Source organism: Glandiceps talaboti, chromosome 11 (genome assembly GCF_964340395.1).
Source record: "Glandiceps talaboti chromosome 11, keGlaTala1.1, whole genome shotgun sequence".
NCBI classification, from domain to species: domain Eukaryota; kingdom Metazoa; phylum Hemichordata; class Enteropneusta; family Spengelidae; genus Glandiceps; species Glandiceps talaboti.
The window spans coordinates 12236232-12259280 of record NC_135559.1 but is presented as its reverse complement, the minus strand read 5'-3'; the positions used below and the strand labels follow the sequence as shown (position 1 = coordinate 12259280).

Sequence of the window (23049 nt, the reverse complement as noted above, 5' to 3'; positions counted from 1 at the left end):
ACACGTTTCATTGAAATAGTGCATGTATCCATTTACAATAAAATTATATGTGTATCACCGATCGATCGACAGTGTTGTACCACTCCGGTCGCAGTTAGAATGTTAAATATTTAAATATGACAATGTGGGAATATTTACAGTGCCTTTTATAAATGAACATGAAATCAATATACCTGGGCTGCCATGTTGGGATGTATAGAAACGGGCTTTGTCATCCTCCGATTCGTCACAGTTTTAGAACGTGTGTAGCACGTAAACTTGAGTGTATTTCCATAAATGTTGTTTTAATATTAATAAATGATAATAATTTACTTGAATAATGTCTCTAGGATACTGTATTGCTTCCGTAGAAACTTTTCAGGAAATTTAGCGGAAAGTGAACGACGTTCTGTGAACGCCGCCGTATTATTAGTCTTACTCTCGAAACAACATGGCAGCTCATCTCAAGAAACGAGCTTACGAGGAGTTTAGTCACGTTATTCAGGTAGTGATGATGTAACTTTTTTATATTGTGCATCCATCTATAATCATGCTAACACACCCTTACATTTTTCAGAAAACTGTATCTACTAGAATGGCGCCTCGATGAAATACTTGCGTGCACATGTAGTCTAGTCATTGAATCCACAATAATAACAACATTGACAACAAATGTCACTTTTGGAGTAATTCTACTGACAGTATAATTATTCCAAGCTGTAATCATGCATCTATTGTGAGATTCTCATCATAGATCCATTCTTTTAATTAATGAAAATCACGTGCCAGATGTTGCCTGTGCGTTCTAGCATAGATGCAGTGTGTACAAATATCACACGATAATATTCTGAGAACGGAAATTCTTTTCCAATTAAAGCGCTAGATCTGAAATCACTGTATTGCATGTACATAGATAGTCCTGCGCGTAGACGGTGCATGAGAAGGAAGGAACAACTTTCTCCTTTTGCAAGAAGGACTAGTAGTAGTACCCGGACTACTGACACTGATAGACCTGCAATAATGGTATCATACTATTAAGAGAACTCTGCCAGTAAGAGAAGTCGGCCAAGAATGTATGTTACTTCAATCATGGATGCATCACTAATATCTATGCTTCAATAAATTGACAAAAACATAAACAAACAGAGTTTTGGAGACAAGGTATAATTTGTTGTGTCATTGGTGGCTGCTCAGAATTGTATGTACACTCAGAACGCTCAATTGATACATAGGAATATGTTGCCAGAGACCTGACACAGGTGAAGATGATCTGCATATAGTCTCTAGAAAGACAGTTTTGCCAAAAGTGATGTACATTGTATAATAATCCTTAGATTAGGTCAGGGATTGCAGGAGGTTTAGCCTTGATAACATATAAGAATGATTTATGTCATCAACAACCAATAAATGCCAATGACCACTGTCAGAAAACTGATAAATTACATCAAAGAGCTACACTACACACACTGCATTTTTTCTCTCTAACTCTGCCAGACGATGCTTTCCACAATTAAAATGTGATCCTAGTCTACATGGGTCTTTATTATTTGGAAGAGCTAAAGAGACCTGTACAGTGAACAGAACAGTGATAAATCACATTGAAGAACTCCTACATTGCAACTTGTTCTTGAACTCTGCCAGGCAACTGCTTACATTTGATCTTAGTCCAGACTTGGTCTTTATATTTGGTTTCTTTTACCCAATAGGAGGAGCCAAAGAGACCTGTAAAACATCTACGATTGGTGAAAAGAGCCAAGGCTCCAAGTCTACAGTTGGACTTACAATCAGCTAACACATCTCATGAAGCACTACAGATACTGCTACAATTTACACAAAGACTGTCAACAGTGGATGCTGATCAACTAGGTAACATCATGTACATTATTAACGATCATGTGTAAGAATTTTGTATATTCCATGAAATGTTAATCATATAGACATCATAAGGAGTGGAGAAATTTTCCCTTCTAGTTTCTTATATTTGATTTATTGCATAACACTGTATATTCTTACAAACTTATTATGTAGGTTCAATTCTCGGTACCTGAAATAGAATATTACTACTGCCTAGGCACTTAAAAATAATGAACGTTCGATTTCTTGATCAACACCATAACTTCCGCTTCACATGCATTTATTTACTACATGTATAGAAGCGTGTGTTCTATTTAGACCCTCTAGCATGGCAGCATAAGGTAAAATGCTATTGCAGATATCAAGAACTATATATTCATAAATTCCCACTAATGTCGTTGATGTCCCTAACTGGATGATACAATTTTTTCACCAGTGTGGAATAAAGGAGTATGATTTTGAGTAATTAAATATAGAGCTAATGAATACTTTGACAAGTGATAAATGGTCACTGTTTATATTGTCTAAATGAGAGCAATAGAAAACAATCTTATTTGGACACAATCGGTTGTAAATCATGCATTGAGTTGTTAATTTTTTTTGTGAGTAATCAAACAATTTATTTCAGATTTAGCAGTAAGAAAACTTCTTGAACATTATTACAATGAGAAAGAAGCGCATGTCCGTTGTAAGATTGCTGCAGTATTTGCTGATATCTCCAGAACTCCTGGTTATAACCCAACATTATTAGTAGATGATTTAATATCACTGCTAACATCTGAAGGTAAGGTGAAACATTGGTTGCCATGGTTACATTGTGGATATGTATGTGTCTACATATGATGTATGTGTACGTACGTATGTATGTATGTATGTATGTATGTACGTACGTACGTACGTACGTACGTATGTACGTATGTATTTATGTATGTATGTATCATATGTATGTATGTATGTATGTATGTGTGTGTATGTATGTGTGTATGTGTGTATGTATGTATGTATGTACATGTATGTGTGTATGTATGTGTGTGTGTGTGTGTGTGTGTGTGTGTGTGTGTGTGTGTCATAACACAGTTTTCCTGTATATTTCAATTTTTTTAGTCTGATGGTGTTACTGAGTCATTTTAATTTATGTGTGTCCAGATACAATGTATTTGTATATACAATGACATACATGTATGTGTCTGTGTTCTGTGTCATCATTTGAATGACTGCATTATTTGCTCGTGTATGTGTCTGTGTGTTTCTATGTGTCTGTCGCTATATATGTTTCTTGAGTGTTCAGCTCTGGTACATTTCTTGAAACATGGTTTCCTCTTAATATACAATTACGTGTTCTCTTGCAAAGTAATTATTTGATGTATATTTCAGAATCCTACAAAGTCAAGGCACAGTTAATCCACACTTTGACTGCGATGGGAAGATCACTGCCGTTTGCACATGAAATTCATCAAAAACTGGTGGAAGTTGCCAGAAAAGTAAGTCTAACTCAAAAACATAACCAGTCATGCAAATACTCAAATTGACTATTTGCTACACTCGGAACACTGCAGGGTATCAGTGGTACATTGTGTATATTAGATTTTTTTTATATGACATCAAACAATGGTCATTAATATCATACAACACATAACACCAAAGTCAAACATTTTTTGTAAGTACCACAATCGTTTATAGCATCCATATCAAGTACAGCCTGTAACACCAAAGTCAAGCATTTTCTGTATGTACCACAATCATTTATAGCATCCATATCAAGTGTAAAAGTATACTGTTTCATTTGCTAATTGACCACATTAGAAAGGCCACACGCTAGGCTTGTAAATAAACCAATTGAAACAGTATACATTTACACTTGATATGAAAGCTATGAACAAGTGTAGCAGATAGCGAAAGTGCTTTACTTCAGTGTTACTCTTTGTAATATATGTATGGTTATGAATGTGAAAAGGAAAGCAATTGCAAATTTGCATATTTATATAAAAAAAACTGTGAAGTGTCATTCAAAGTAAATTCAATTAATTGACATAATAAAGATAATGCCTTACATTTTATAATTAAAGTTGCAACTGGGCCGTTAAAAAAACCCCACTCTGTGTTGTTTATGGTTATGATATCTCGCACCATCTACAGTATTGAATCACATGTATGTGAACATGTATTTGTAACAGTAGTAGTGTGCTCTCTAAATGATAGCCAAATTTTGTTGTTGTGAGTCAAAATGAGAAAACTGGGATTTCTTGTGAGTCACCACATAGTAAGAGATAAGAGAACATCAAATTTTGGTGCTTCACTAGAAATTGTATGCGTCAGTGGCACATCAATTGGCTTAGAGGGCACACTGAGCAGTACATACAGTATGGTACAGATCCCAACAAATTGATTTTGGGTATGTACCCAAAAATCTGCACCAAACTGGAACCTGTTGCTGTGCTACTTCTACTGTAATTGGTATTTAACAATTTACAGTGACTATATTGTTAGTTTTATGATCTACAAAAATAAGACTGCAGTTACAATTTGTGTAGCTTTAATACAAATGTATACAGTATTATCCAGTATTGCTGTGAAAGGATTTTTCCATATGCATTCCCTTACAACCAAATTCAGAGTGCAATTTTCCATTCATTTTTCCAGAACCTTAACAATTCCCACCATGTTGTCAGGAGTGAATGTTTGACATTGATTGGTAGTCTAGGAACTCTGGAGAAGGCTTCCAAAAAGAGTGATGAGAAAAGAACTATCAATGTCCAGAAATTGTTGTCTGAGTACACAGTGGATCAAGATCCAAGGGTTAGAACTAGTGCTTTCAGAGCTATGGTAAGCAATTGCAAGGACTTAGTTAAGGCAGAATTATTTCTGGTCAGGACATTTTGTCTAAAGTGGTGCGAAGTTGTGAATTTTATTTTTTTTAATTCTCAACAAACCTGTCACTCAAACTACAAATTATGGGAGTTACTGTTCTTTTTATTTAGTACTTTAGAGCAAGTGTATATGTGGGGCAGATGTCATTTGCTTGTTCATGATTGGCTCTGCAGTTGTCTTCATTGAAGTAGGGAGAGTTATTTTTGTGTTTCACCCAGGATCTGTAGACTGCAATTTGGCTGGACAAACACAAAAAAACCCCACCAACTTTAGGGTATTTGTAAGTAATGCGCACACTGACCAGAAACATTTTTTTGGCCTGTTTGTTTTAAGTTATTGAGAAATGAATGACAACATCATACAAGATGCTTGCCATACTTTTGTAAGTAATACCATAGATAGTGGAGGGGAATAGTGTAACACCTGAACAGTTTGTAAGCAACTTTGGGTTGGAAAATTAATGGGGGAAAACAAAATTACACGAAAAATCATTTTTAGGATTTGAAAGGTATTTAAATTTAAATTGCAATTGCAATTACAAATTTTTCCATGCTTTTCATTAACTGATGTAGTTATATTAAATTATAAGAATCTTTCCTGCCAAAAAACTTCCATGTTTGACCCCTAGATATGACCTGTTTGTTTGTTCTCTTCTATTTCCTCACCAGCGTGCCTTGCATGACAGAGGTCAGAAGCTGGATATCACTGTGTATGAGAGAGTTTGTAAAGCACTATGCGATGACTATGAGAGTGTAAGATTAGCTGCTATGAGATTGGTGTGGGTTCTAAGTCAGGTTTATCCAGAGACTATGGTACCAATACCAGACTCTAATGAAGAACTCAGATTGGTGGATGATGGTTTTGCAAAAATTTGTGAAATGGTAAGTCTGGGTAATTGCGAGGGTTTTTCTCCTGTCTTTCTATCTTTACACCATTGCATGTATAGGTCTTAGTAATTTCTGGTCACAGGGTCAACCTCTTTTTTTTCAAAAAGATATTTTGACTTTGTTGGTATATTAAAGAAATTTGGTTTCAGAATTTGGTCATTATATATCAAATGCAATACAAAATGAGTGGTATTTCTATCTAATTTTGCAAATTTTGTCACAGTTGTGAAGATGTATACAGGCATGATTATCAAACTGTGTCTATGTGTTTTCTTTACCACTAGACAGTAGGGATGTACCAACTGTGTTTATGGCATTATTTATGCCTACTACATGTATTGGGATATGACATAGTACTTACAGATATATCTGTGTACATGTATGTCTTCGTGATACAGTACATTTTTTTTTACCATAGGTAAATGACCAATCTGTGACAGTCAGAGCTGAAGCAGCTGGTCTTCTTGGATCATTACACGCCGTCTCACCTAAGTTTTTAGAGCAGACATTAGATAAGAAACTTATGTCTCATCTCCGGGTAAGATATGGATACAGTTTATATGTAACTCACTGATGAAAGGAATAAATGAAACTTACCTGTTGCACATATACTGTCCTACCTTTTTCAACTCATAAGAATGTCTGTTAAGGGATTTTTGAGGTAGAAAAGGTACACTGGCAATTTGGTTCGGTTTACACTCCATACTCTCGCTTTCAGAAATGAAGTGACACATTATTTCAATGCAAGGACAGTACATTTGACTTCCCTTAATAGTGGTACTTCTTATGCATAAATTTATTTAGAGAAAGAGATCAGCTCATGAGAGACAGAAAGAGAGTTTTGCATCCGGAGAATGGTCAACAGGAAAGAAGTGGTCTGACGATGCACCCAAAGAAGAACTTGACCCAGATAACATAAGTCTCATCAATACTGGAGCTTGTGGTGCCTTTGTACATGGATTGGAAGACGAATTTCTCGGTTAGTAATAATTGTTAATCAAAATTTTATTTCAATAGAAGTGAGAACAACGACTATTGCTTCTCTGTGTGAGCTAGCCAGTCAACCACCATCATTGTACTAACAAGTTCTTGTCCTTGATTCAAATTTTATTTCAACAGAAGTGAGAACAACGACTATTGCTTCTCTGTGTGAGCTAGCCAGTCAACCACCATCACTGTACTAACAAGTTCTTGTCCTTGATTTATATTTTATTTCCACAGAGGTGAGAACAACGGCTATTGATTCTCTGTGTGAGTTAGCCAGCCAGTCACCATCATTTGCCCACCAGTCGTTGGACTTCTTGGTGGATATGTTCAATGATGAGATTGAGAGTGTACGACTGAATGCAATCAGTAGTTTGATTAAAGTTAATAGGTTGATAGAACTACGACAGGACCAGCTGGAAACTGTTCTCAATGTCCTTGATGTAAGTAGTACTATCTGATGTTTCTTGTTTTATACTTGTAGCTAAGAGGCTGATTTGACTGTGTAATGATATTGTGAAATAATTGGCATATTTGCAGTGTTTTGATTTTAGGTCAAAGGTCAAATAGGTCAAGGTAAAACCATAAGATGCCCCAATTTGAGAAAAATCCGATGTAGTGTACTCATGCGATTTCTTTATGGCTGTTACGTTTACTGTCATTTGTTCTTTTGTGAGCACTCATTACATACATCTGACACAATGCCATAGGTTTTCCCAGGCCACACGAGAGTGCTGAGTGAATTCATTCAACCCTTGAAAACATGTAACACACCGAAACATATGGGTACAGTACTTCAGAGCACTCTGTTCGAAAAAGGCACAAGCGCAGAGTGATGACAATGATGTTATCATTATTATATGGTCGTTCTCTTTCTTTCAATTTCAAACGTTGAGTGTTATATTGTTAGACGGATTCTTGTTGGCTACTTGTAAGTACGACATTGGGTTCGAAAAAGCCTATGGTATTGTGTCAGATGTTTCTAACGAATGCTCACAGCAGAACAAATGGCAATAAACGGTAACAGCCAAAAAGAAATCGTGATGTGTACACTACATTGGATTTTAATCAGGTTGATGATGCCCATGAGAATGATATATTTATTCACATCAAGAGGAAAATGATTCATTTTATTTTACATCAGAACTTCATTTGAAAAAGCACACACATGCACGCACATGCATGCACACACACAAACACACATACGTTCCCCCTTTACACACACACACACACACACACACACACACACACACACACATTCCCCATCCTCCTCCTCGCCACCACCACCACCACCATACATTCGCACCACACACACACACATCCATGTACATACAGTAACCTTTTAGCATTATACATTTTCCGTTCTGGTTGATGAATTATATTTCAAAAAAGAACTCCTGTAGGAGAGGATAGTTTAAAAAGATAAACAGAAAAGCAACGTATCTTTGAAATGTATTTTGAAACTTTATAATCACAGGAATCCTCTCAAGATGTCCGTGAAGCCGTACATGAATTACTATGCAGTGTACAGTTATCAACCAAAGCCTGTCTTAAATCATGCCTACAGTTTCTGATGAGGAATCTGAATAAGTATCCACAAGACAGAGTTTCAATATGGAAGTAAGTATGCTTAATATTCAGTTTCAGACAACAAGTGAAAATTGTCAATACTGTTGACAGCTACATTCTTCTTACGATTCTAAAATACAGCCCATAATAAAATTCAAGCAGTGTAAATGCTTGTAAGATTTCATCAAAGTTGCACTATCAGAAATATGTATGGAAATAGTGTCTGTTCTGTTATATGTGTGCAATACGCCAGCATTATTTGTGTTATAAACATACTACAGGGCTCGATCAATATATGGGTGTTTTAACTTTTACTTGACAGGTGATTTGAAGCATTTAGCAAGGGTTTTTAAGAAAGTACTTGTCCCAATGAACAAGTGCAATTTCTCATTGTTTTCTATTTTAAAATCTCTGCATACTCTTTCTAATATAAGTAAAACTTTCCTGTACCTGCAGAAACTTTCAAAGTGATATTTTAAGATATGAATGGAAGAATACAAATGATTAGTCAGCTTAAATTTCCTAAGTTTACTCAAAGTGGAAAAAGATTATGGCAACTTGCTTGGTGATAAACGTTGATCAAAACTTGGAACAATGTCAATAAAATTTACAAAAAATTATCTACTTTGTGAACAAGTACTTTCTGATTTGGACACGTTTTTTAAAATTTCCAGTGTGCAAGACATTTTCATAATTTTGAGACTTGTACTGAAAGCAGGGATAAATGTTTGTCTTGCGTTCAGTTTAATTAATCCTGCAAAGCTCAGTTATTCTGCATCTGTTTCATTTTAGATGTTTGAAGTTTCTTGGTGGAAGTCATTCAGACTTCACATTGACCCTTGTTCCTGATCTGCTTGGAACTCATCCATATTTTGATATACCTGAACCAGATATGGATGATCCAGCATGTATCTTTTTATTTTCACCAAACAGAAATGAAGTATTTTATGGTTTCATATGGCTCCCATCTTCACATGCTAAAACATCAGATGTAATGTTTATTACCACACACAAGCCAGGTTGAACACGTTTAAACAAAACTATGGGTTATTATAGCCTGGTTGTTCTACATCATGACATCTTGCATCTAAGTCATTGGTTCTGCAGTATTCAAAATACGAGTCAAAATAATTTCCAAGTTGTACCTATTTGTCCATACTTTTCCTAGATTACAATGAGGATTATATAATAATTCCCAATATTTTACTTCATTCAACAGGAAAATACTTGTGACCAAAGGATTTTCACACAACTCGTCTAGTAACTTGTTTTGACAAGCCTCTTAGCTCATGAATATTTTCCTTGGCTGAACCATGGAAGTAGGTTATAATTCCATGGCTGAACAAAGACAGCTTTTGGGGAATAATGTCTAACTGTACACTTTGCATATAGGCCAACAATGGTGTATGAATTGGTATGAACAATTAATGAAATGCAAAATCTTGTACAGCGTTGTATCCCTTCTTGATGTTTCCTATGTATGCAATCATTGAATGTGTTTGAAGATAGTTTTCTACAAAATACATGTAATTTCCTGTGTACCTAAGTGCATCTTTTAGCCACTGAGATTATTCTAAGAAAAACCATGGCAGTGTTATTACCAGATAATATGTAGTCATTTCAAATTAGTTTCTATATCAAAGTAAGGAAATTCTTGGTACATGCAGCATTTTACCTCATGCTAGAGGGTCAAAATAATAATAATAATAATGGTTTATTTCACCTCAAAATATGGTGACCATTAGGCCAAATTACAAGCGGTACAATTCTAACAAATAACATCAAATACAAAGTCGCACTCGAGCAAAAATTTACACAACTTATCAACAACAATAATAACAACAACAAGGACATTAAATTACATTCAATTGCTTAATAAATTAACACAATAAACGACTGGGCTGGAATCTTTGCGCTTGGTTCTTGATTGAAAACTTATAATGCTACAGTTTCTCGTTGGATATCTATGGTTAATTGTAGGTTGAACTTGAACAAGATGATTTAATTTATGGTCTGGCTGTAAAATACTTTCACCAAATTTCATACAAATATCTCGCCTTCTTTCTTCTAATGAAATAGAAGGAGAAGGTAGACTTATTCTTATATGCATGTAGTAAATTGTGTGGAGCAGAAGCTATATGGTGTCAACCAGGAAATTGGATATTCAGTATTTTTATGATGTGCCTAGGCAGTAATATTCTATTTCAGGTACCGAGAATTGTGAGATGTTGCAACCCTATTGACCTTAACACTTTGTTTTAGACATAGCGGTAATGATATTAATATTCAACTCAGCAATCAAGAATCCAACTATCATAGCATTGTTTCCAGATTATGCTGTCAGGCATTATTCTTATCTCCGAGACAGTTTACCTCATCTTGTACCACCTCTCAAGGTAAGGAATTTAACGCACATTATTACACCTCAGCATTCTTACACAAGCTGCCATTGGTCAGAATCAAATCACATGACCTTTTTTTAAAACGATTATTTGTCACACAGTAAATGTACAATGAAAGGTGAATTTTTCTATCGATAATGAATGATGATGAATGATGGGTGAATGATTGGATAAATGAGTGGACAATTTATTAAAATTGATAACACATGCACTTGACAAATAGCACAATTTAATGTCTGCCCTCGGCTGGCACTCTGTAGTAAAATTTTGACGATGCCTCACCGCATGGTGTATGATATTACATTGTACAAGTAAGTTGGTAAGTTATTGTACCTAATGATATTTTTAAAAAAACCATGCCAGTTGCAGCTGGGTCAGCTTTAACAGCTCTTCACTCTCCCCTTTTCTTTTGCCCTGTTTGTTTGAGCTGTATTATTTTTATACATTTATAAATAAAAAAAAACATACTATGCAAATAAGCCCTGCATTAATGCCTCTTTTTAATAACCAAATTTTTGTGTATTTTTCAGATGCCAAATTCAACAATAAGGACATCAGATGATAGATCAGAGAGTAGCACTCAGTCAACTGATGCTTCACAGTTTCTACAACAAACACTGGACAAAGTAAAGAATATTGATAAACTAGACAAAGAGACAGCTGAAAGGTTTATGCAAATGATCATCAGGTAATGAGCATTATTGCATTTGAAACCCATGTAAAAGATAGTGAAATCTGATAGAACTTCTAATGGATTTCTACACATCATATAAATTTGGAGGAGAACTACTACAAAACATCAGGGGACTTTAAGTACCACCCTTAACAAAAAAACACTGTTACTGGTGCTAAAATTATTGAAGTTGTCCACACAGCGATATTCGTCTTTCTAAATACTTTATTCTACAAACACGACAAGGGACATGTTCACATCAAAACATACTGTACACCAAAACAAGATGGCTTCCCATACCCAGCATCCAAGTATCAGCCAACCTGTGAGGGCGCACTACCAAGAGACCATCTCAATATATTCATTTTTTCCATTTTCAGAGACCTAAACCGAGTTGCTGAGTTACAGCCTTCCCTTGCAGCCAATGCTGAATTTTCTTCTTTGTATGTACAATGTCAGCTTCTCATAACCAAGGTTGGTTGAACTTATACATCTATTGGAATGAAGGATGCTAACCAAGCATTTCTTTTTCACTATGACTTTATATTAATTAGTCGTTGAGCATCAATCAAACTATTAAAGGAAAAGTTAAATTACATCTCATGCTTAAGTATATACAAACGATAGTAAAACTTAGTCCGGTTTGAAACATAATTTACATATACTGTTTCGAGTACATTTTAAATAAAATTCTAGTGACTTAGGGAGTCTTTGCAGTGGGCATTACAGTCCATTTTTCGCATAGGTTATTGCCCAATGAATAAATTTCAAATTGAGATATATCATAAATACGAATAAACCAAATGCTCTAATATCATTTCTCCATATATGAAAGTGCATTTCATGAGCAATAACACACAAGAATATACATTAATGTTGTATTAACCTCGAGAACGATTATTTTTGTCACTGTTCCTAGATGCAAGGCATTATGTAAACAAACAATTGGACTCCTAATTTCCATCCTTCAAGTTTGAGTCCATTTATATAAAGTCGATATGTGAAATTTAAAAGTAATGAAAATTACTTTTAACATGATTTTCTTACAAAATATATTCATATTAGAAATCCAAGAGAAAACATGGAGTCACCACACTTGTTTTTGTGAAGTACTGAAAATAGAACATGCACCCCTGGCATTTTGTGCTAAAAATAATGAAAATAATTGTTTTTGTTTTTATTTCAATAAAAGTAGAATGATAATGCACAATGTATTTATAACTTTATTAATTTATTTGGACCTTTATATTCCTCCATATTATAAGAATTTATTTCATAATGAGACTTAGTTATTATGTTTTCGTACTTTTTGCGTTGTCATTCTACAGGCCTTGAAAGACAAACAGTGGTCAGTGCCAACCCCTTTATGTCCACAACATAGTGTAATGGCCATGGCTGCCATCAAACAGGTATGGCCTTTATTTATATATCACATATATTCCAACAGCTCGCATTACATTGTTTTTCTGTGGAGAAAGTGCTGATGACATAGCGGTCCGTATATTATGTTATGGTACTGACTGAAATCAACCTAGAACGTTTTTTTTTTCTATATTGACTGAAATCAAGCTGGAACTATTTTGACATTAAAAAAAACACAGAGTCTTGTTTGCATCAAAACCAAACTTTGTTTCTGAAAAAGACATGCTTGTGGATGGAAATTCGGTCATAAACCTACATATACACATGCTAAGAGACTGGAGCCAGAAATGAATTGCAATAAATATATCACAGCAGTTCATTAATCTAACTCCAGCATGCATTGTACTGATCATGTCCTTGCCCTCAGGCATACAACCCAATATCAAGGCAATAATATGTATTATTGCCACAGAAAATATATCATGATATTAGACGAAAATATTGGATACATTGAAAACCCCATTATAGACCTATCTGAGAAATTATACTTTTGTCATTACTTAATGTGTGTTTAATTGTCACCTTCATGTTGGCAGGATGTGTGTTATTTATTGTGATCCTGCCCACATGTAAGTCATCTCATCAAAAGATTTTTATCAGCCATTTGCTGAGTACTCAAGTTTCCACCTGTATAAACACTAGACATCAGTAACGCTGAGGCAGTAATGCTGAGGCTCTAATCAAACTTGACTACATGTACTTGAGATATTGCTGGTTAAACTTAAGAGAACCACCAACAAATTTATATTGTTTTCATATCATTACCTATTGTTTTGTGATAGGTACTTGAGTCTACACACAGAATGGAACAGTTGTTTCTAGGACTGAGTGGACAGGACACGGCAGCAATACGACAACTACGAGTACGTGCATGGACAGTTCAACTGATCCTAGAGCTAAGAGGACACACTATGAATAGAAATAAGGGAGAGTTAGAACCGTTGCATCTATGTGAAAAATATTTAAACAGATTAAATGAATTACAGAGGTAAGTAGAACAGTGCAAACTTTATTTCAACAGTTGTAAAACTATTGTGTAGATAGGTGAATTTATTGCAAAAACTGTGTGTGATACAATGTACAACCCATAAAACCACATTGAAAGTAAAGCATTTTCTGTATGTACCACAATCATTTATAGCATCCATATCAAGTATAAAAGTATACTCTTTCATTTGCCAATTGACCACATTATAAAGGCCACATACTAGGCTTGTAAATAAGCCAATTAAAACAGTATATTTTTACTCTTGATATGAATGCTATAAAATTAGTGTACCACATACAGAAAGTGCTTTACTACCCATCGTATACATTTTGTATACAACCAAACTAGAGTGACTATAAAATTTCAATTAGGCAGCAGAATGTTCTTTGCTGCTTGACATTTTTTTTACATCTTGCACAACATTTTTGCTACAAATTACATGTAAAAAAAATACAGGTACTGACAGATTGTAAGCATATAGAATAATACATTTTATGACAAATCATAAATAATAATCATATATAATCATAAATCAACATCACTTTCGATGGAACAAAAGTGGTTTATGTTTATTTGTGTTCACAGGGAGATAAAATGTAACATTTCACATCCATGTGCACTGATCAGTATTTTGTTTGTATAATTTGTAACAAAAAATGTTTGCTGTGTAAAAACACATCTTCCCATCTGAATGAAACTGTATAGTCTTCATGGTTTGGTAGTAGATTAATGAATAAAATTTTTTAATGATAACATATACATACATACATACATACATACATACATACATATATACATACATACATACTCACATACATATTGACATTATTGACAAAAAATATGAACACAAACATTTCACAACATATTTTATATTAACATTGATACATCCTTTATATAAAAATCAGTTTTTACTGATTCAGAAGGTTGCTGATTTTTTTCTGCTGGAGATTTCTGTGTCCTCTTATCTGGAAAGTTTTGCTTGCTTCCTGTGATTTTGTATAAGAATGGAAAACCGTACCTTTGTAGAATTCTGTACCAAAAAGGAATTTCATGTATAATAGAAACATAGCTTTACAAGTTTCCTTGGGTGTGATTCACCAAAACTGGCACAACATGCTAGAATAAAAATTGTACGTGTAGAGAAGAAAGATTACAAATGAAGTGAGAGCCTTATTTGGCTGTGAGCATTATTTGAAAATCACGAATACATGCTGTTTTATTCTTCATTCTCATTTCATACAGGTATCTGTCATTGAGTGAAATCCCACCTGATTCTTTCTCTCAAGCCATCTTTTCAGAGATGCACAAACTAGAATCCAGCAAACCAGGCATCATCATGAAATTCCTTCAGCCGTTACTCCTTCATCATCACATTCCCGCATTGACACTTTCCAACCAACTTAAGAGGGCCAGTGCTGTAGTCACAGAGCCAGCTGGAGGGTCTGATAATCCTCAGAAATTCACTGCAGGGCTGACACTAGGGCTAAATGTGGATTGTGTGATTGAGAATGTACAAGATGTCCAGAATATACAGTTGCAGGTGAGAGCAGCTGATTTCTGCATGTCTTGCTCTTTTGTTATTCACTGTGTATAATATCTTTAAAAAATCATTATGTCACCTCCTCAGCAGTAGTGTTTTCAAAGCCCTAAGCCATGCTGTCACACAAAAAGACTTTAGATGAATTGGAGCGAATGTACACATTCCTTCTGATGACTTGACATTTAGACGAATGGACTGTGTAAGTGTGTACCACAGAGTTCACATAAGTCAATGAATGAAAATACTCCTCTTTTGTGAGAGTGTTTAATTCTGTAAAAAAGGGTATGTTAACTTTGTGGCTACAGTATGTGTGAATTTGAATGTTTCAGTTTATCCAGGGTTTGAGGTTTCTTTGAGTCTGAACCCAAGGTTACATCATTTATATTTGAGATATAATTAGGGTATGTGTAAGTCTATGTATAGTAATCATAGATTCCACCTCCAAAACAATCTCATAATGTGATGGCCAGATAAAGTGACCATTTTGTTCAATTCCATCCATTCAGATAAAGCTACCAGATAATCAAACCCAGCTAATTAGACCAAGGATAGCTGATTTCAGAAAACTTAGTCAATTAAAGTACAGGTTATTAACAGTTGTCTACCTCTCACATGGAGTCTGGTCAGGTAAGAATACATCCATTTATGTTGAATTTTCTAAGGCCAAATAAAAACCAACGTGTTTCCTATAATCGCACCAACCCTAGTTTATTGACTGTAAACATATTTTACATGCGAAAAGGTAAAAATTATGACAATTTACTTCCATTTCCCAGTAGATTTTCATGCCAAAGTATCTCTTGGTTACTTTTTCAAAACCACATTCCAGAGAGAAACGATGTCATTTCAGCCAAATAACAGCACAGTCTGGAGATTGTGTTTGTCTACTTCTGAATCACATAATTGTCTTTGTGTACTTCATTCACACTTCATCAACTGTTACAGAAGTATTGTGACCAATGAGTATCTTGTCTTGGGTTGAAGTAAAAAAAAATAAAATAAAATGTAAAATAACATAAAATCCCGACCTACCTACCCTATTTTTCTGAAGTCATGTTATTGGAAACAAATATTTTATTTTTATTTTTGCCTAATGTCCATGTCAATGAATACATCTAAGTGAAATAGTGCTATAGCTAACACATGGTATGTCATGACCATCTATTTATTTGTAATCTTCATGAAAGTACAATTTATTGACAATTTGAACAAATATTAATATTGAGAAGAAAATATATTAGTGGTATTTTTGTTGTAAATCACTTGGTCTGGCCTTATGGCAAACTGACTCTTACGCCATCTCCTATTTAGCTGAAGAGAAGATGTACTCTGATTTGTAAGTGATAAGGATGTGAATTTTTTTTTATAATTTATGCTTCATCCAAGCGTTAAAGGATTAATTGATGTCCTTAATCATATAGCTTACTTTCAACCCATTCTAAATCTCAATTTCAAAATGTTTTGGAGGTGATGGAGGAAACATTTTTCATTTGTAACCCCTATGTCCATTCTCTTGAAACATTTCAGAGCCATGTAATATAGAATTTTCCGTAGTCATGAATTACAGCAATGAGCCAGTACTACACAGTATTGGAGAGCCTACAACACAACCAGACATTGAAGAAAACCAAGGATTGATAGAATTATCTAAACCAGTTAAAGTGTATGTCCAACCCAAACCAGCAAAAAGGTGATGAAGTTCTGTAGATGGAATGTAAGAGCGGATATGTGATGTCTATTGTTTATCCACCAGTTCATGGAGACTTCCTTGGGATCTGTCCACACATACAATATGTAAAATATTCTGGGAAGCCATAAAGGAAAAATAGATTGGTAGATTGGTGGTAGTTATTATGCTTTGTCTGTTAAACAGATACTTTTGCTATGATGTATTGTTTTTTGATTGTTCAAGCCAAGTGAAAGAGTTCAAGATGTTATGTATTGTTGTTGCCCTATTCTAGAACACTGTATGTAATTATGGAGTGACAGCAACCTTTGCTGTATATATTTTAAAACTCATGGTTAACAACATGTACAGATACAGACAGTGGTTGTTTTACTTCAGGTGAGCAGGACACAAAGTAATTGTATAGAAATAGGGGGTGGGGGTTGGGGTGCAATCGTTGCTGTCTACATTGCTGGGTAAACAACATGTACAGATACACAACAGCTGTTGTTCTACCCCAGCTGGACAGGACACTGTACAGTTTGTCAGTGGATGAATATTAAAGTATCTTTTGGTTAGTTCATGTAAAGAACTGTATCAGCTCACATGGAAATGATAACAAGACACCTAGTGTGAGAAATTCATGATATACAAATAAGTGAAGATGAAAATGTGGTTTTTGTAACTTTTACAGTTACAATATAGTCAAGGTTGGCAACATTAATTTAGACACCAACAAACTAACATTTTGCAAGACTTTGCTATTTGTACATGTACAGAAAAAAATAAAGTATTAATGTGGTGTAAACCTATATATAATATGTGTAATTGCATCATATGAGAGAGAGAGAGAGAGAGAGAGAGAAAGAGAGAGAGAGAGAGACAGACAGAGAGACAGACAGACAGGTGGACAAAGTCAAACAGGCAGGTAAGCAGACAGACAGAAAGAGTGAATTAGATTTTTTTATAAAACCATCCAACACTATACTCAATGTGCATACAAGTATTTAATATGGCACAAACCAGTGACACATGTCCATTTATACAATTATTCAGAGCTCAGTTATATCAAAATCTCAAATCTTATCCAGTACATCATGTGATGCTGTCTAGACATATAGACAAAGAAATAGTCAACAGTGTTTAATAGACTGTCATTTATCTCCTCGCCCATTCCTACCATTCAACAATATAGCGATACCATATATTGAGAATGTTTATTTAAAGTCGTCTGTAATAAAGTCTATAAATGGCATGAGATGTCAACATCCCTTCTTTATAAATCGCATGCTCAGAATGACGCGTTTAGGTAGGCTTCCAATATTTAAATGCAAATCCCTCAATTTCACGATTTTAGACAAGAATACTAGTATAGCCTAGATTTACCTATGGTACTACTTTGGGAATAAGCTGCATTCATTGTTACCCTTTCCTCTTGAAATATGCTACATCCATAACGTCATAAGGAAATTCAAATTCAAAATAAAAAGTTTGATATTGTATGTATGTATGTATGTATGTATGTATGTATGTATGTATGTATGTGTGAGTGCGTGTGTATGTGATGTTTCAAAGGAACTTACACTCAACTCAATTTGTATCATGTTTGTAGCACCATTAACAGTTAATGAGTTATGATGACGGTAAAATGGTGAGGGGGGGGGGTTATGTAAAAAAATTCAAGCCAGGTGGGGGGGGGGGTCACTCTAATTTTGTGGATTTTCGAAGCAATTCCTCCGACCCCCCCCCCAGGTCGTAAGTAATGACGACTCCCTTATTGGTATATTCCCAATGCCATGCCATAAGCTTGAATATATACTAATTTGTACCCGCCCTGAGCGTTGCGTTTCAACTAACAGTAAATAGACTGAGTCAACCATGCGTCTCCAAAAGTTCTTTTAAAACGCCAAGGACACGGGAAAGGGGAACATGTCATCCTACTAATCGAATGTCTGCAAAGACGTCTATTCCATTCATCACGGCGACGACGTAAGTTGTGAATAGTGAATAGAATCGTGAAATCTGTAAATCAGTGTACTGCTTCAAGAAGCAAATAAGAGAGGTAACACTCTGTTACAAAAGATGGAACTTTCTTTAGTGAACACAGTAACCAAGCTTGCCAAAATATGAACAAAGTTATTCTGTTTTTCTCCTGGCAAACCTGCTCATTCTTTCAAATATATAAGTGAAGACAGCATAATGTAAATAGGGTATGAAATCTGAAACATCTCATCATCAAATGCTAGTTACAGAAGTCCCTCTCATGATACGCCCAGGAAAAACCAGGGGAAAAACCTTGTACAGCATATAGAAAAACATTGTGAACCATAATCAACTCTTGAGACTCTTCATTGGGTATTGTATGCATGAATCAGCACCGGGACTCGGGTTTCGCCTATTTGCACATGGTCCACGCATGACACTATAATAGTGCTTGATTAGACAGAAGCAAATGTTATACCCTAAGGTACTTTCCGTTCACGACAATAGATAGACATCATACAGCGCAAGGAGACTAGATAGGTTATATTTATTAATCACGCAGTGGTTTTGGAAATATACTTCTAGTGCGTGTTTTGTTGGAGACATGCGTTGAAAATCGACCTTTCCGAAGTCGTTTCACAACTGTAATTTGAATACTACAATAGAACTGAAGTCACTTCCGAAAGTTCGCTAAAGAGTGTATGACGTCTGGCTACACATAATTTGGCACAGGACAATTCAAGCGAAATTTTAGGACACTCGTATTTATAATATTTGATATTACATTCCCTGTTTACGGTATTATGCTCCGGAGAATGAATGCTTCCTTTCTGATGAGTGTTTTTCTAACGGAAGCATGTATATCACTGACATTTTACAGTAGAGACAGTATAAAATTAAAAAAATGTGTGTTTTCTTGCCCTGTTTTCGCCCTACTTTTTTGCTGCACTTTAAGCACTGAAGTGTGTGCATTCAGCTTATTCTTTGTTCGTATACCGCTATCTGCTGAATATGTGTGTGCAGATATAATTCGTTGCTCTCAAGTGTTTTATTTTGAAGTCCGATTTGACTGATATGTGTTCCCTGACTAGACGGAAGTATGCAGTATTTCAATCACCCAAGGGAAATCATGTATTTCTATTTTATAACATTTCGTACAGTATATTGTGCAACTGTCCTGACTCAAAATACTATTTGTAACGGTTTCAATACATGTTCAAAGGTAGATGTGATAAGATCTGAGATACGATTGCGGGAAAGTGTATGATATTTATTACCAAATTTATTACTTTGATTCTGTTCTTGAATCATTCTATACTTTACTACAGCATTGCCACTAACCACTCCCTTTATGCACAGTATTGAAGATAAGCCGATGTTTGTAGGACAATTCAAGATGGTTCTGTAATCTCGGGAGGACTCGCTATATAATTCCACATGCATCTATTGAAATTTAACCATGTTACATTTATCAAAGACTATCGTTTTTAACACACACATATATGCATGTATATGCATAGATGTATGTATGTATGTATGTATGTATGTATGTATGTATGTATGTGTGTATGTGTGTATGTGTGTATGTATGTATGTATGTATGTATGTATGCATAGATGTATGTATGTATGTATGTATGTATGTATGTATGTATGTATGTATGTATGTATGTATGTACCTTTTATGTATGTATCTTTTTATGTATGTATGTATGTATGTATGTATGTATGTATGTATGTATGTATGTATGTATGTATGTATGTGTGTGTGTGCGTGCATGTATGTATGTATGTATATATGTATGTATGTATGTATGTATGTATGTATGTCCGTTCGTTCGTCTGTCTGTCTGTACGTACGTACGTACGTATGTACGTATGTATGTATGTCTGATCCACGGAATTGATAAGTTCCAAATCAACTATCTCCCTGCTTCTTACCATAATTATTTGTCCTCCTTTCTATTACCGGTGGTATCATGTATTTCATTTCACTTTCTAAGATGGACTATTTATTCATTCAACGAGTTCAAAAATGAAGAGGTGCAAGTTAATGTAACAGTTATAAAAGCTCAATCAATTGCAGCAATCTATTACAAAATATATATTGTAAAATATCCCGACCTTCCAACTATACAGGGATAGTCTGTAGAGAGGGGTACGATAACAGGCTGCATATTGTCGACAAAAAGTTATAAACTACGGCGCTCCCATTCATCTATATTCGCGTTATTGGTTGATAAAAAAAAGTATTGTATTGATTCCAATAAACATATCAGTCACTAGGGAATTTGTATTCTTGAGGCTTGACTGACATCTTGTCTTATATGAACGCCAAGGACGAGGTATTCTTAGTGAAGGTAACATGTAAGATATACTTTCAAAACATGTCACATTTGATTAAAGAGTTGATAACAGATCTATTATGGATGCTATTGTTAGGCTTCGGTTAGATATCCAAGGTTACTTAAAGGATTGAATGAAGACACTATGAGTTACCAAGCATCTTGAAACATCCGGGCCATTCTTTCACTTTCTGTACATATGTGTCATGCAGAGCAAACACACTCACACACTGGTATACGAAAAATTGATTACTTGCCAAGCGGTGTTTAACTCATTTAGTCCCTTTGTCTATTATTATACTCTTGGGTGACCCTTTCATGGGATAAATGACTCAATTAATTTGGTATATGTATTTACAGTATAAATACTGCAATTCCAGTCAACTTTCTTCAATACGTACGACTGATGATATCATATACATATATTGTTAATCACAGCTACCAGATTTTTTCATTGCAGAGAAGCGGCTTTAGCAACTGATATCAAGACAGTGCAATATTACGATAGGTATGAATTCTATAGAATACATTATCGTCATAGTTCCATTCGTTTCAAGATTCACACCCGGTCCGTTGGACATACGTTTACATTTTGAACCTTTACATTTTGACAACTGGCGTTCATTCATACCTTAAATTGATACATATATCCTTTGCAAATGGCACAGATACACCGGTTTACATCGTGCCCCTTCTAATAAATGCTCGGATATATGTATATGTACAACAACAAAACAAGGTAAATAGGCAACACAAAAAACTAGGTAAATAGGCAACACAAAAAACTTCTCAATAACTGTGATAATATGATTGTATTATTGTTATCATGTCAATGAATCTTTATTAGCTCAATACACAGACACACTTTCAACGTAACGTCTTGGAGAATTGTTACTGAGTGATATTCTGACAATATTGAGTAGGCTATAGATTGTTGAGCGTGAAAGGAACGAAGCTATATCTCTTAGCTCAGGTTGACGTCGACCAAGTTTCGGATAAAATACTCCATTTGGAGACAAGCAAACAAACAAACAAACAGACAAACAAACAAACAAACAAACAAACAAACAAACAAACAAACAAACAAACAAACATACATACATACATACATACATACATACATACATACATACATACATACATACGTACATACATACATACACAAAAGAAGAAAAGCAGTACGAAAGGTAGGGAGGGAAACCATAACATTCCGCTCCTGACGAATCTTGCCGCTAATTAAATAAACGTGACTAATTGCCGAATTTGTCATCCATCGGGTAAATGTATACTAAGCATGTCGAACTGAATCTGAAGACTGATCAACATTCAATTAACAAGGAGATGCATTGAGAAACCATACACGAATCTCTACAATAACACATCGCATGGTCATGGTCGGTATGAAACATGCTGTTGATGTTAATAATTGTACACAAGTCATTACAAGGCTTCCTGGTGATCTATGACGCACGACTCCAAGTAAATGCCCGAATCCCAACTGAGTGAAGAACTGTTTGCATCCAACCTGGGGTGTTTAGTCAGTCCGTCAATGGCACACAACAATTGATACCATTTCAAGGGATAGTGATACAATTTCTCGTATTTCACTGAACTCAACAGATATCACTATACGAACAAAATAATGCAAACTAGAGTTGTCGACTAAATTGAAAGGGTAAACGCCGTTATTTTAATATTGCTTTTAGAAATCAAACACTACATTTTACAAGTTCCTATTTTACTGATAACTTCCAATCAAGAAAATATTACATGACAATATGATATGTTGTGTTAAGTTTGATTTATGTGGTCCTTAATATTTTTTTACATAATTGATATAACCTGCACTCGCTGCAACTGGGACATATTTTTTTTCATCAGCCACCAAAG

At 34.9% G+C, this 23049-nt stretch overlaps 1 protein-coding gene across 1 annotated transcript; it reads left to right on the top strand.

The window, feature by feature from the left end:
* The first annotated feature begins 426 nt into the window (after nt 1-426).
* On the top strand, nt 427-17567 carry LOC144442445 (integrator complex subunit 4-like). The gene is made up of 19 exons (XM_078131800.1): nt 427-484; nt 1686-1845; nt 2462-2617; nt 3208-3314; nt 4474-4656; nt 5370-5582; nt 6007-6126; nt 6393-6567; nt 6810-7015; nt 8050-8192; nt 8934-9049; nt 10404-10537; nt 11074-11231; nt 11597-11690; nt 12545-12625; nt 13421-13626; nt 14869-15166; nt 15673-15793; nt 16694-17567. Exons 1-19 carry the CDS (start codon nt 431-433, stop codon nt 16858-16860), a joined length of 2892 nt encoding a protein of 963 aa, XP_077987926.1. The 5' UTR covers nt 427-430; the 3' UTR covers nt 16861-17567.
* The last annotated feature ends 5482 nt before the right edge of the window (nt 17568-23049 follow it).

Coding starts and splice junctions, on each gene's coding strand:
- LOC144442445 (XM_078131800.1), top strand. CDS start 431: ATGGCAGCTCATCTCAAGAAACGAGCTTACGAGGAGTTTAGTCACGTT. Junction 6,568..6,809: donor ATTGGAAGACGAATTTCTCG/GTTAGTAATAAT, acceptor TTATTTCCACAG/AGGTGAGAACAACGGCTATT. Junction 11,232..11,596: donor TTTATGCAAATGATCATCAG/GTAATGAGCATT, acceptor TTCCATTTTCAG/AGACCTAAACCGAGTTGCTG.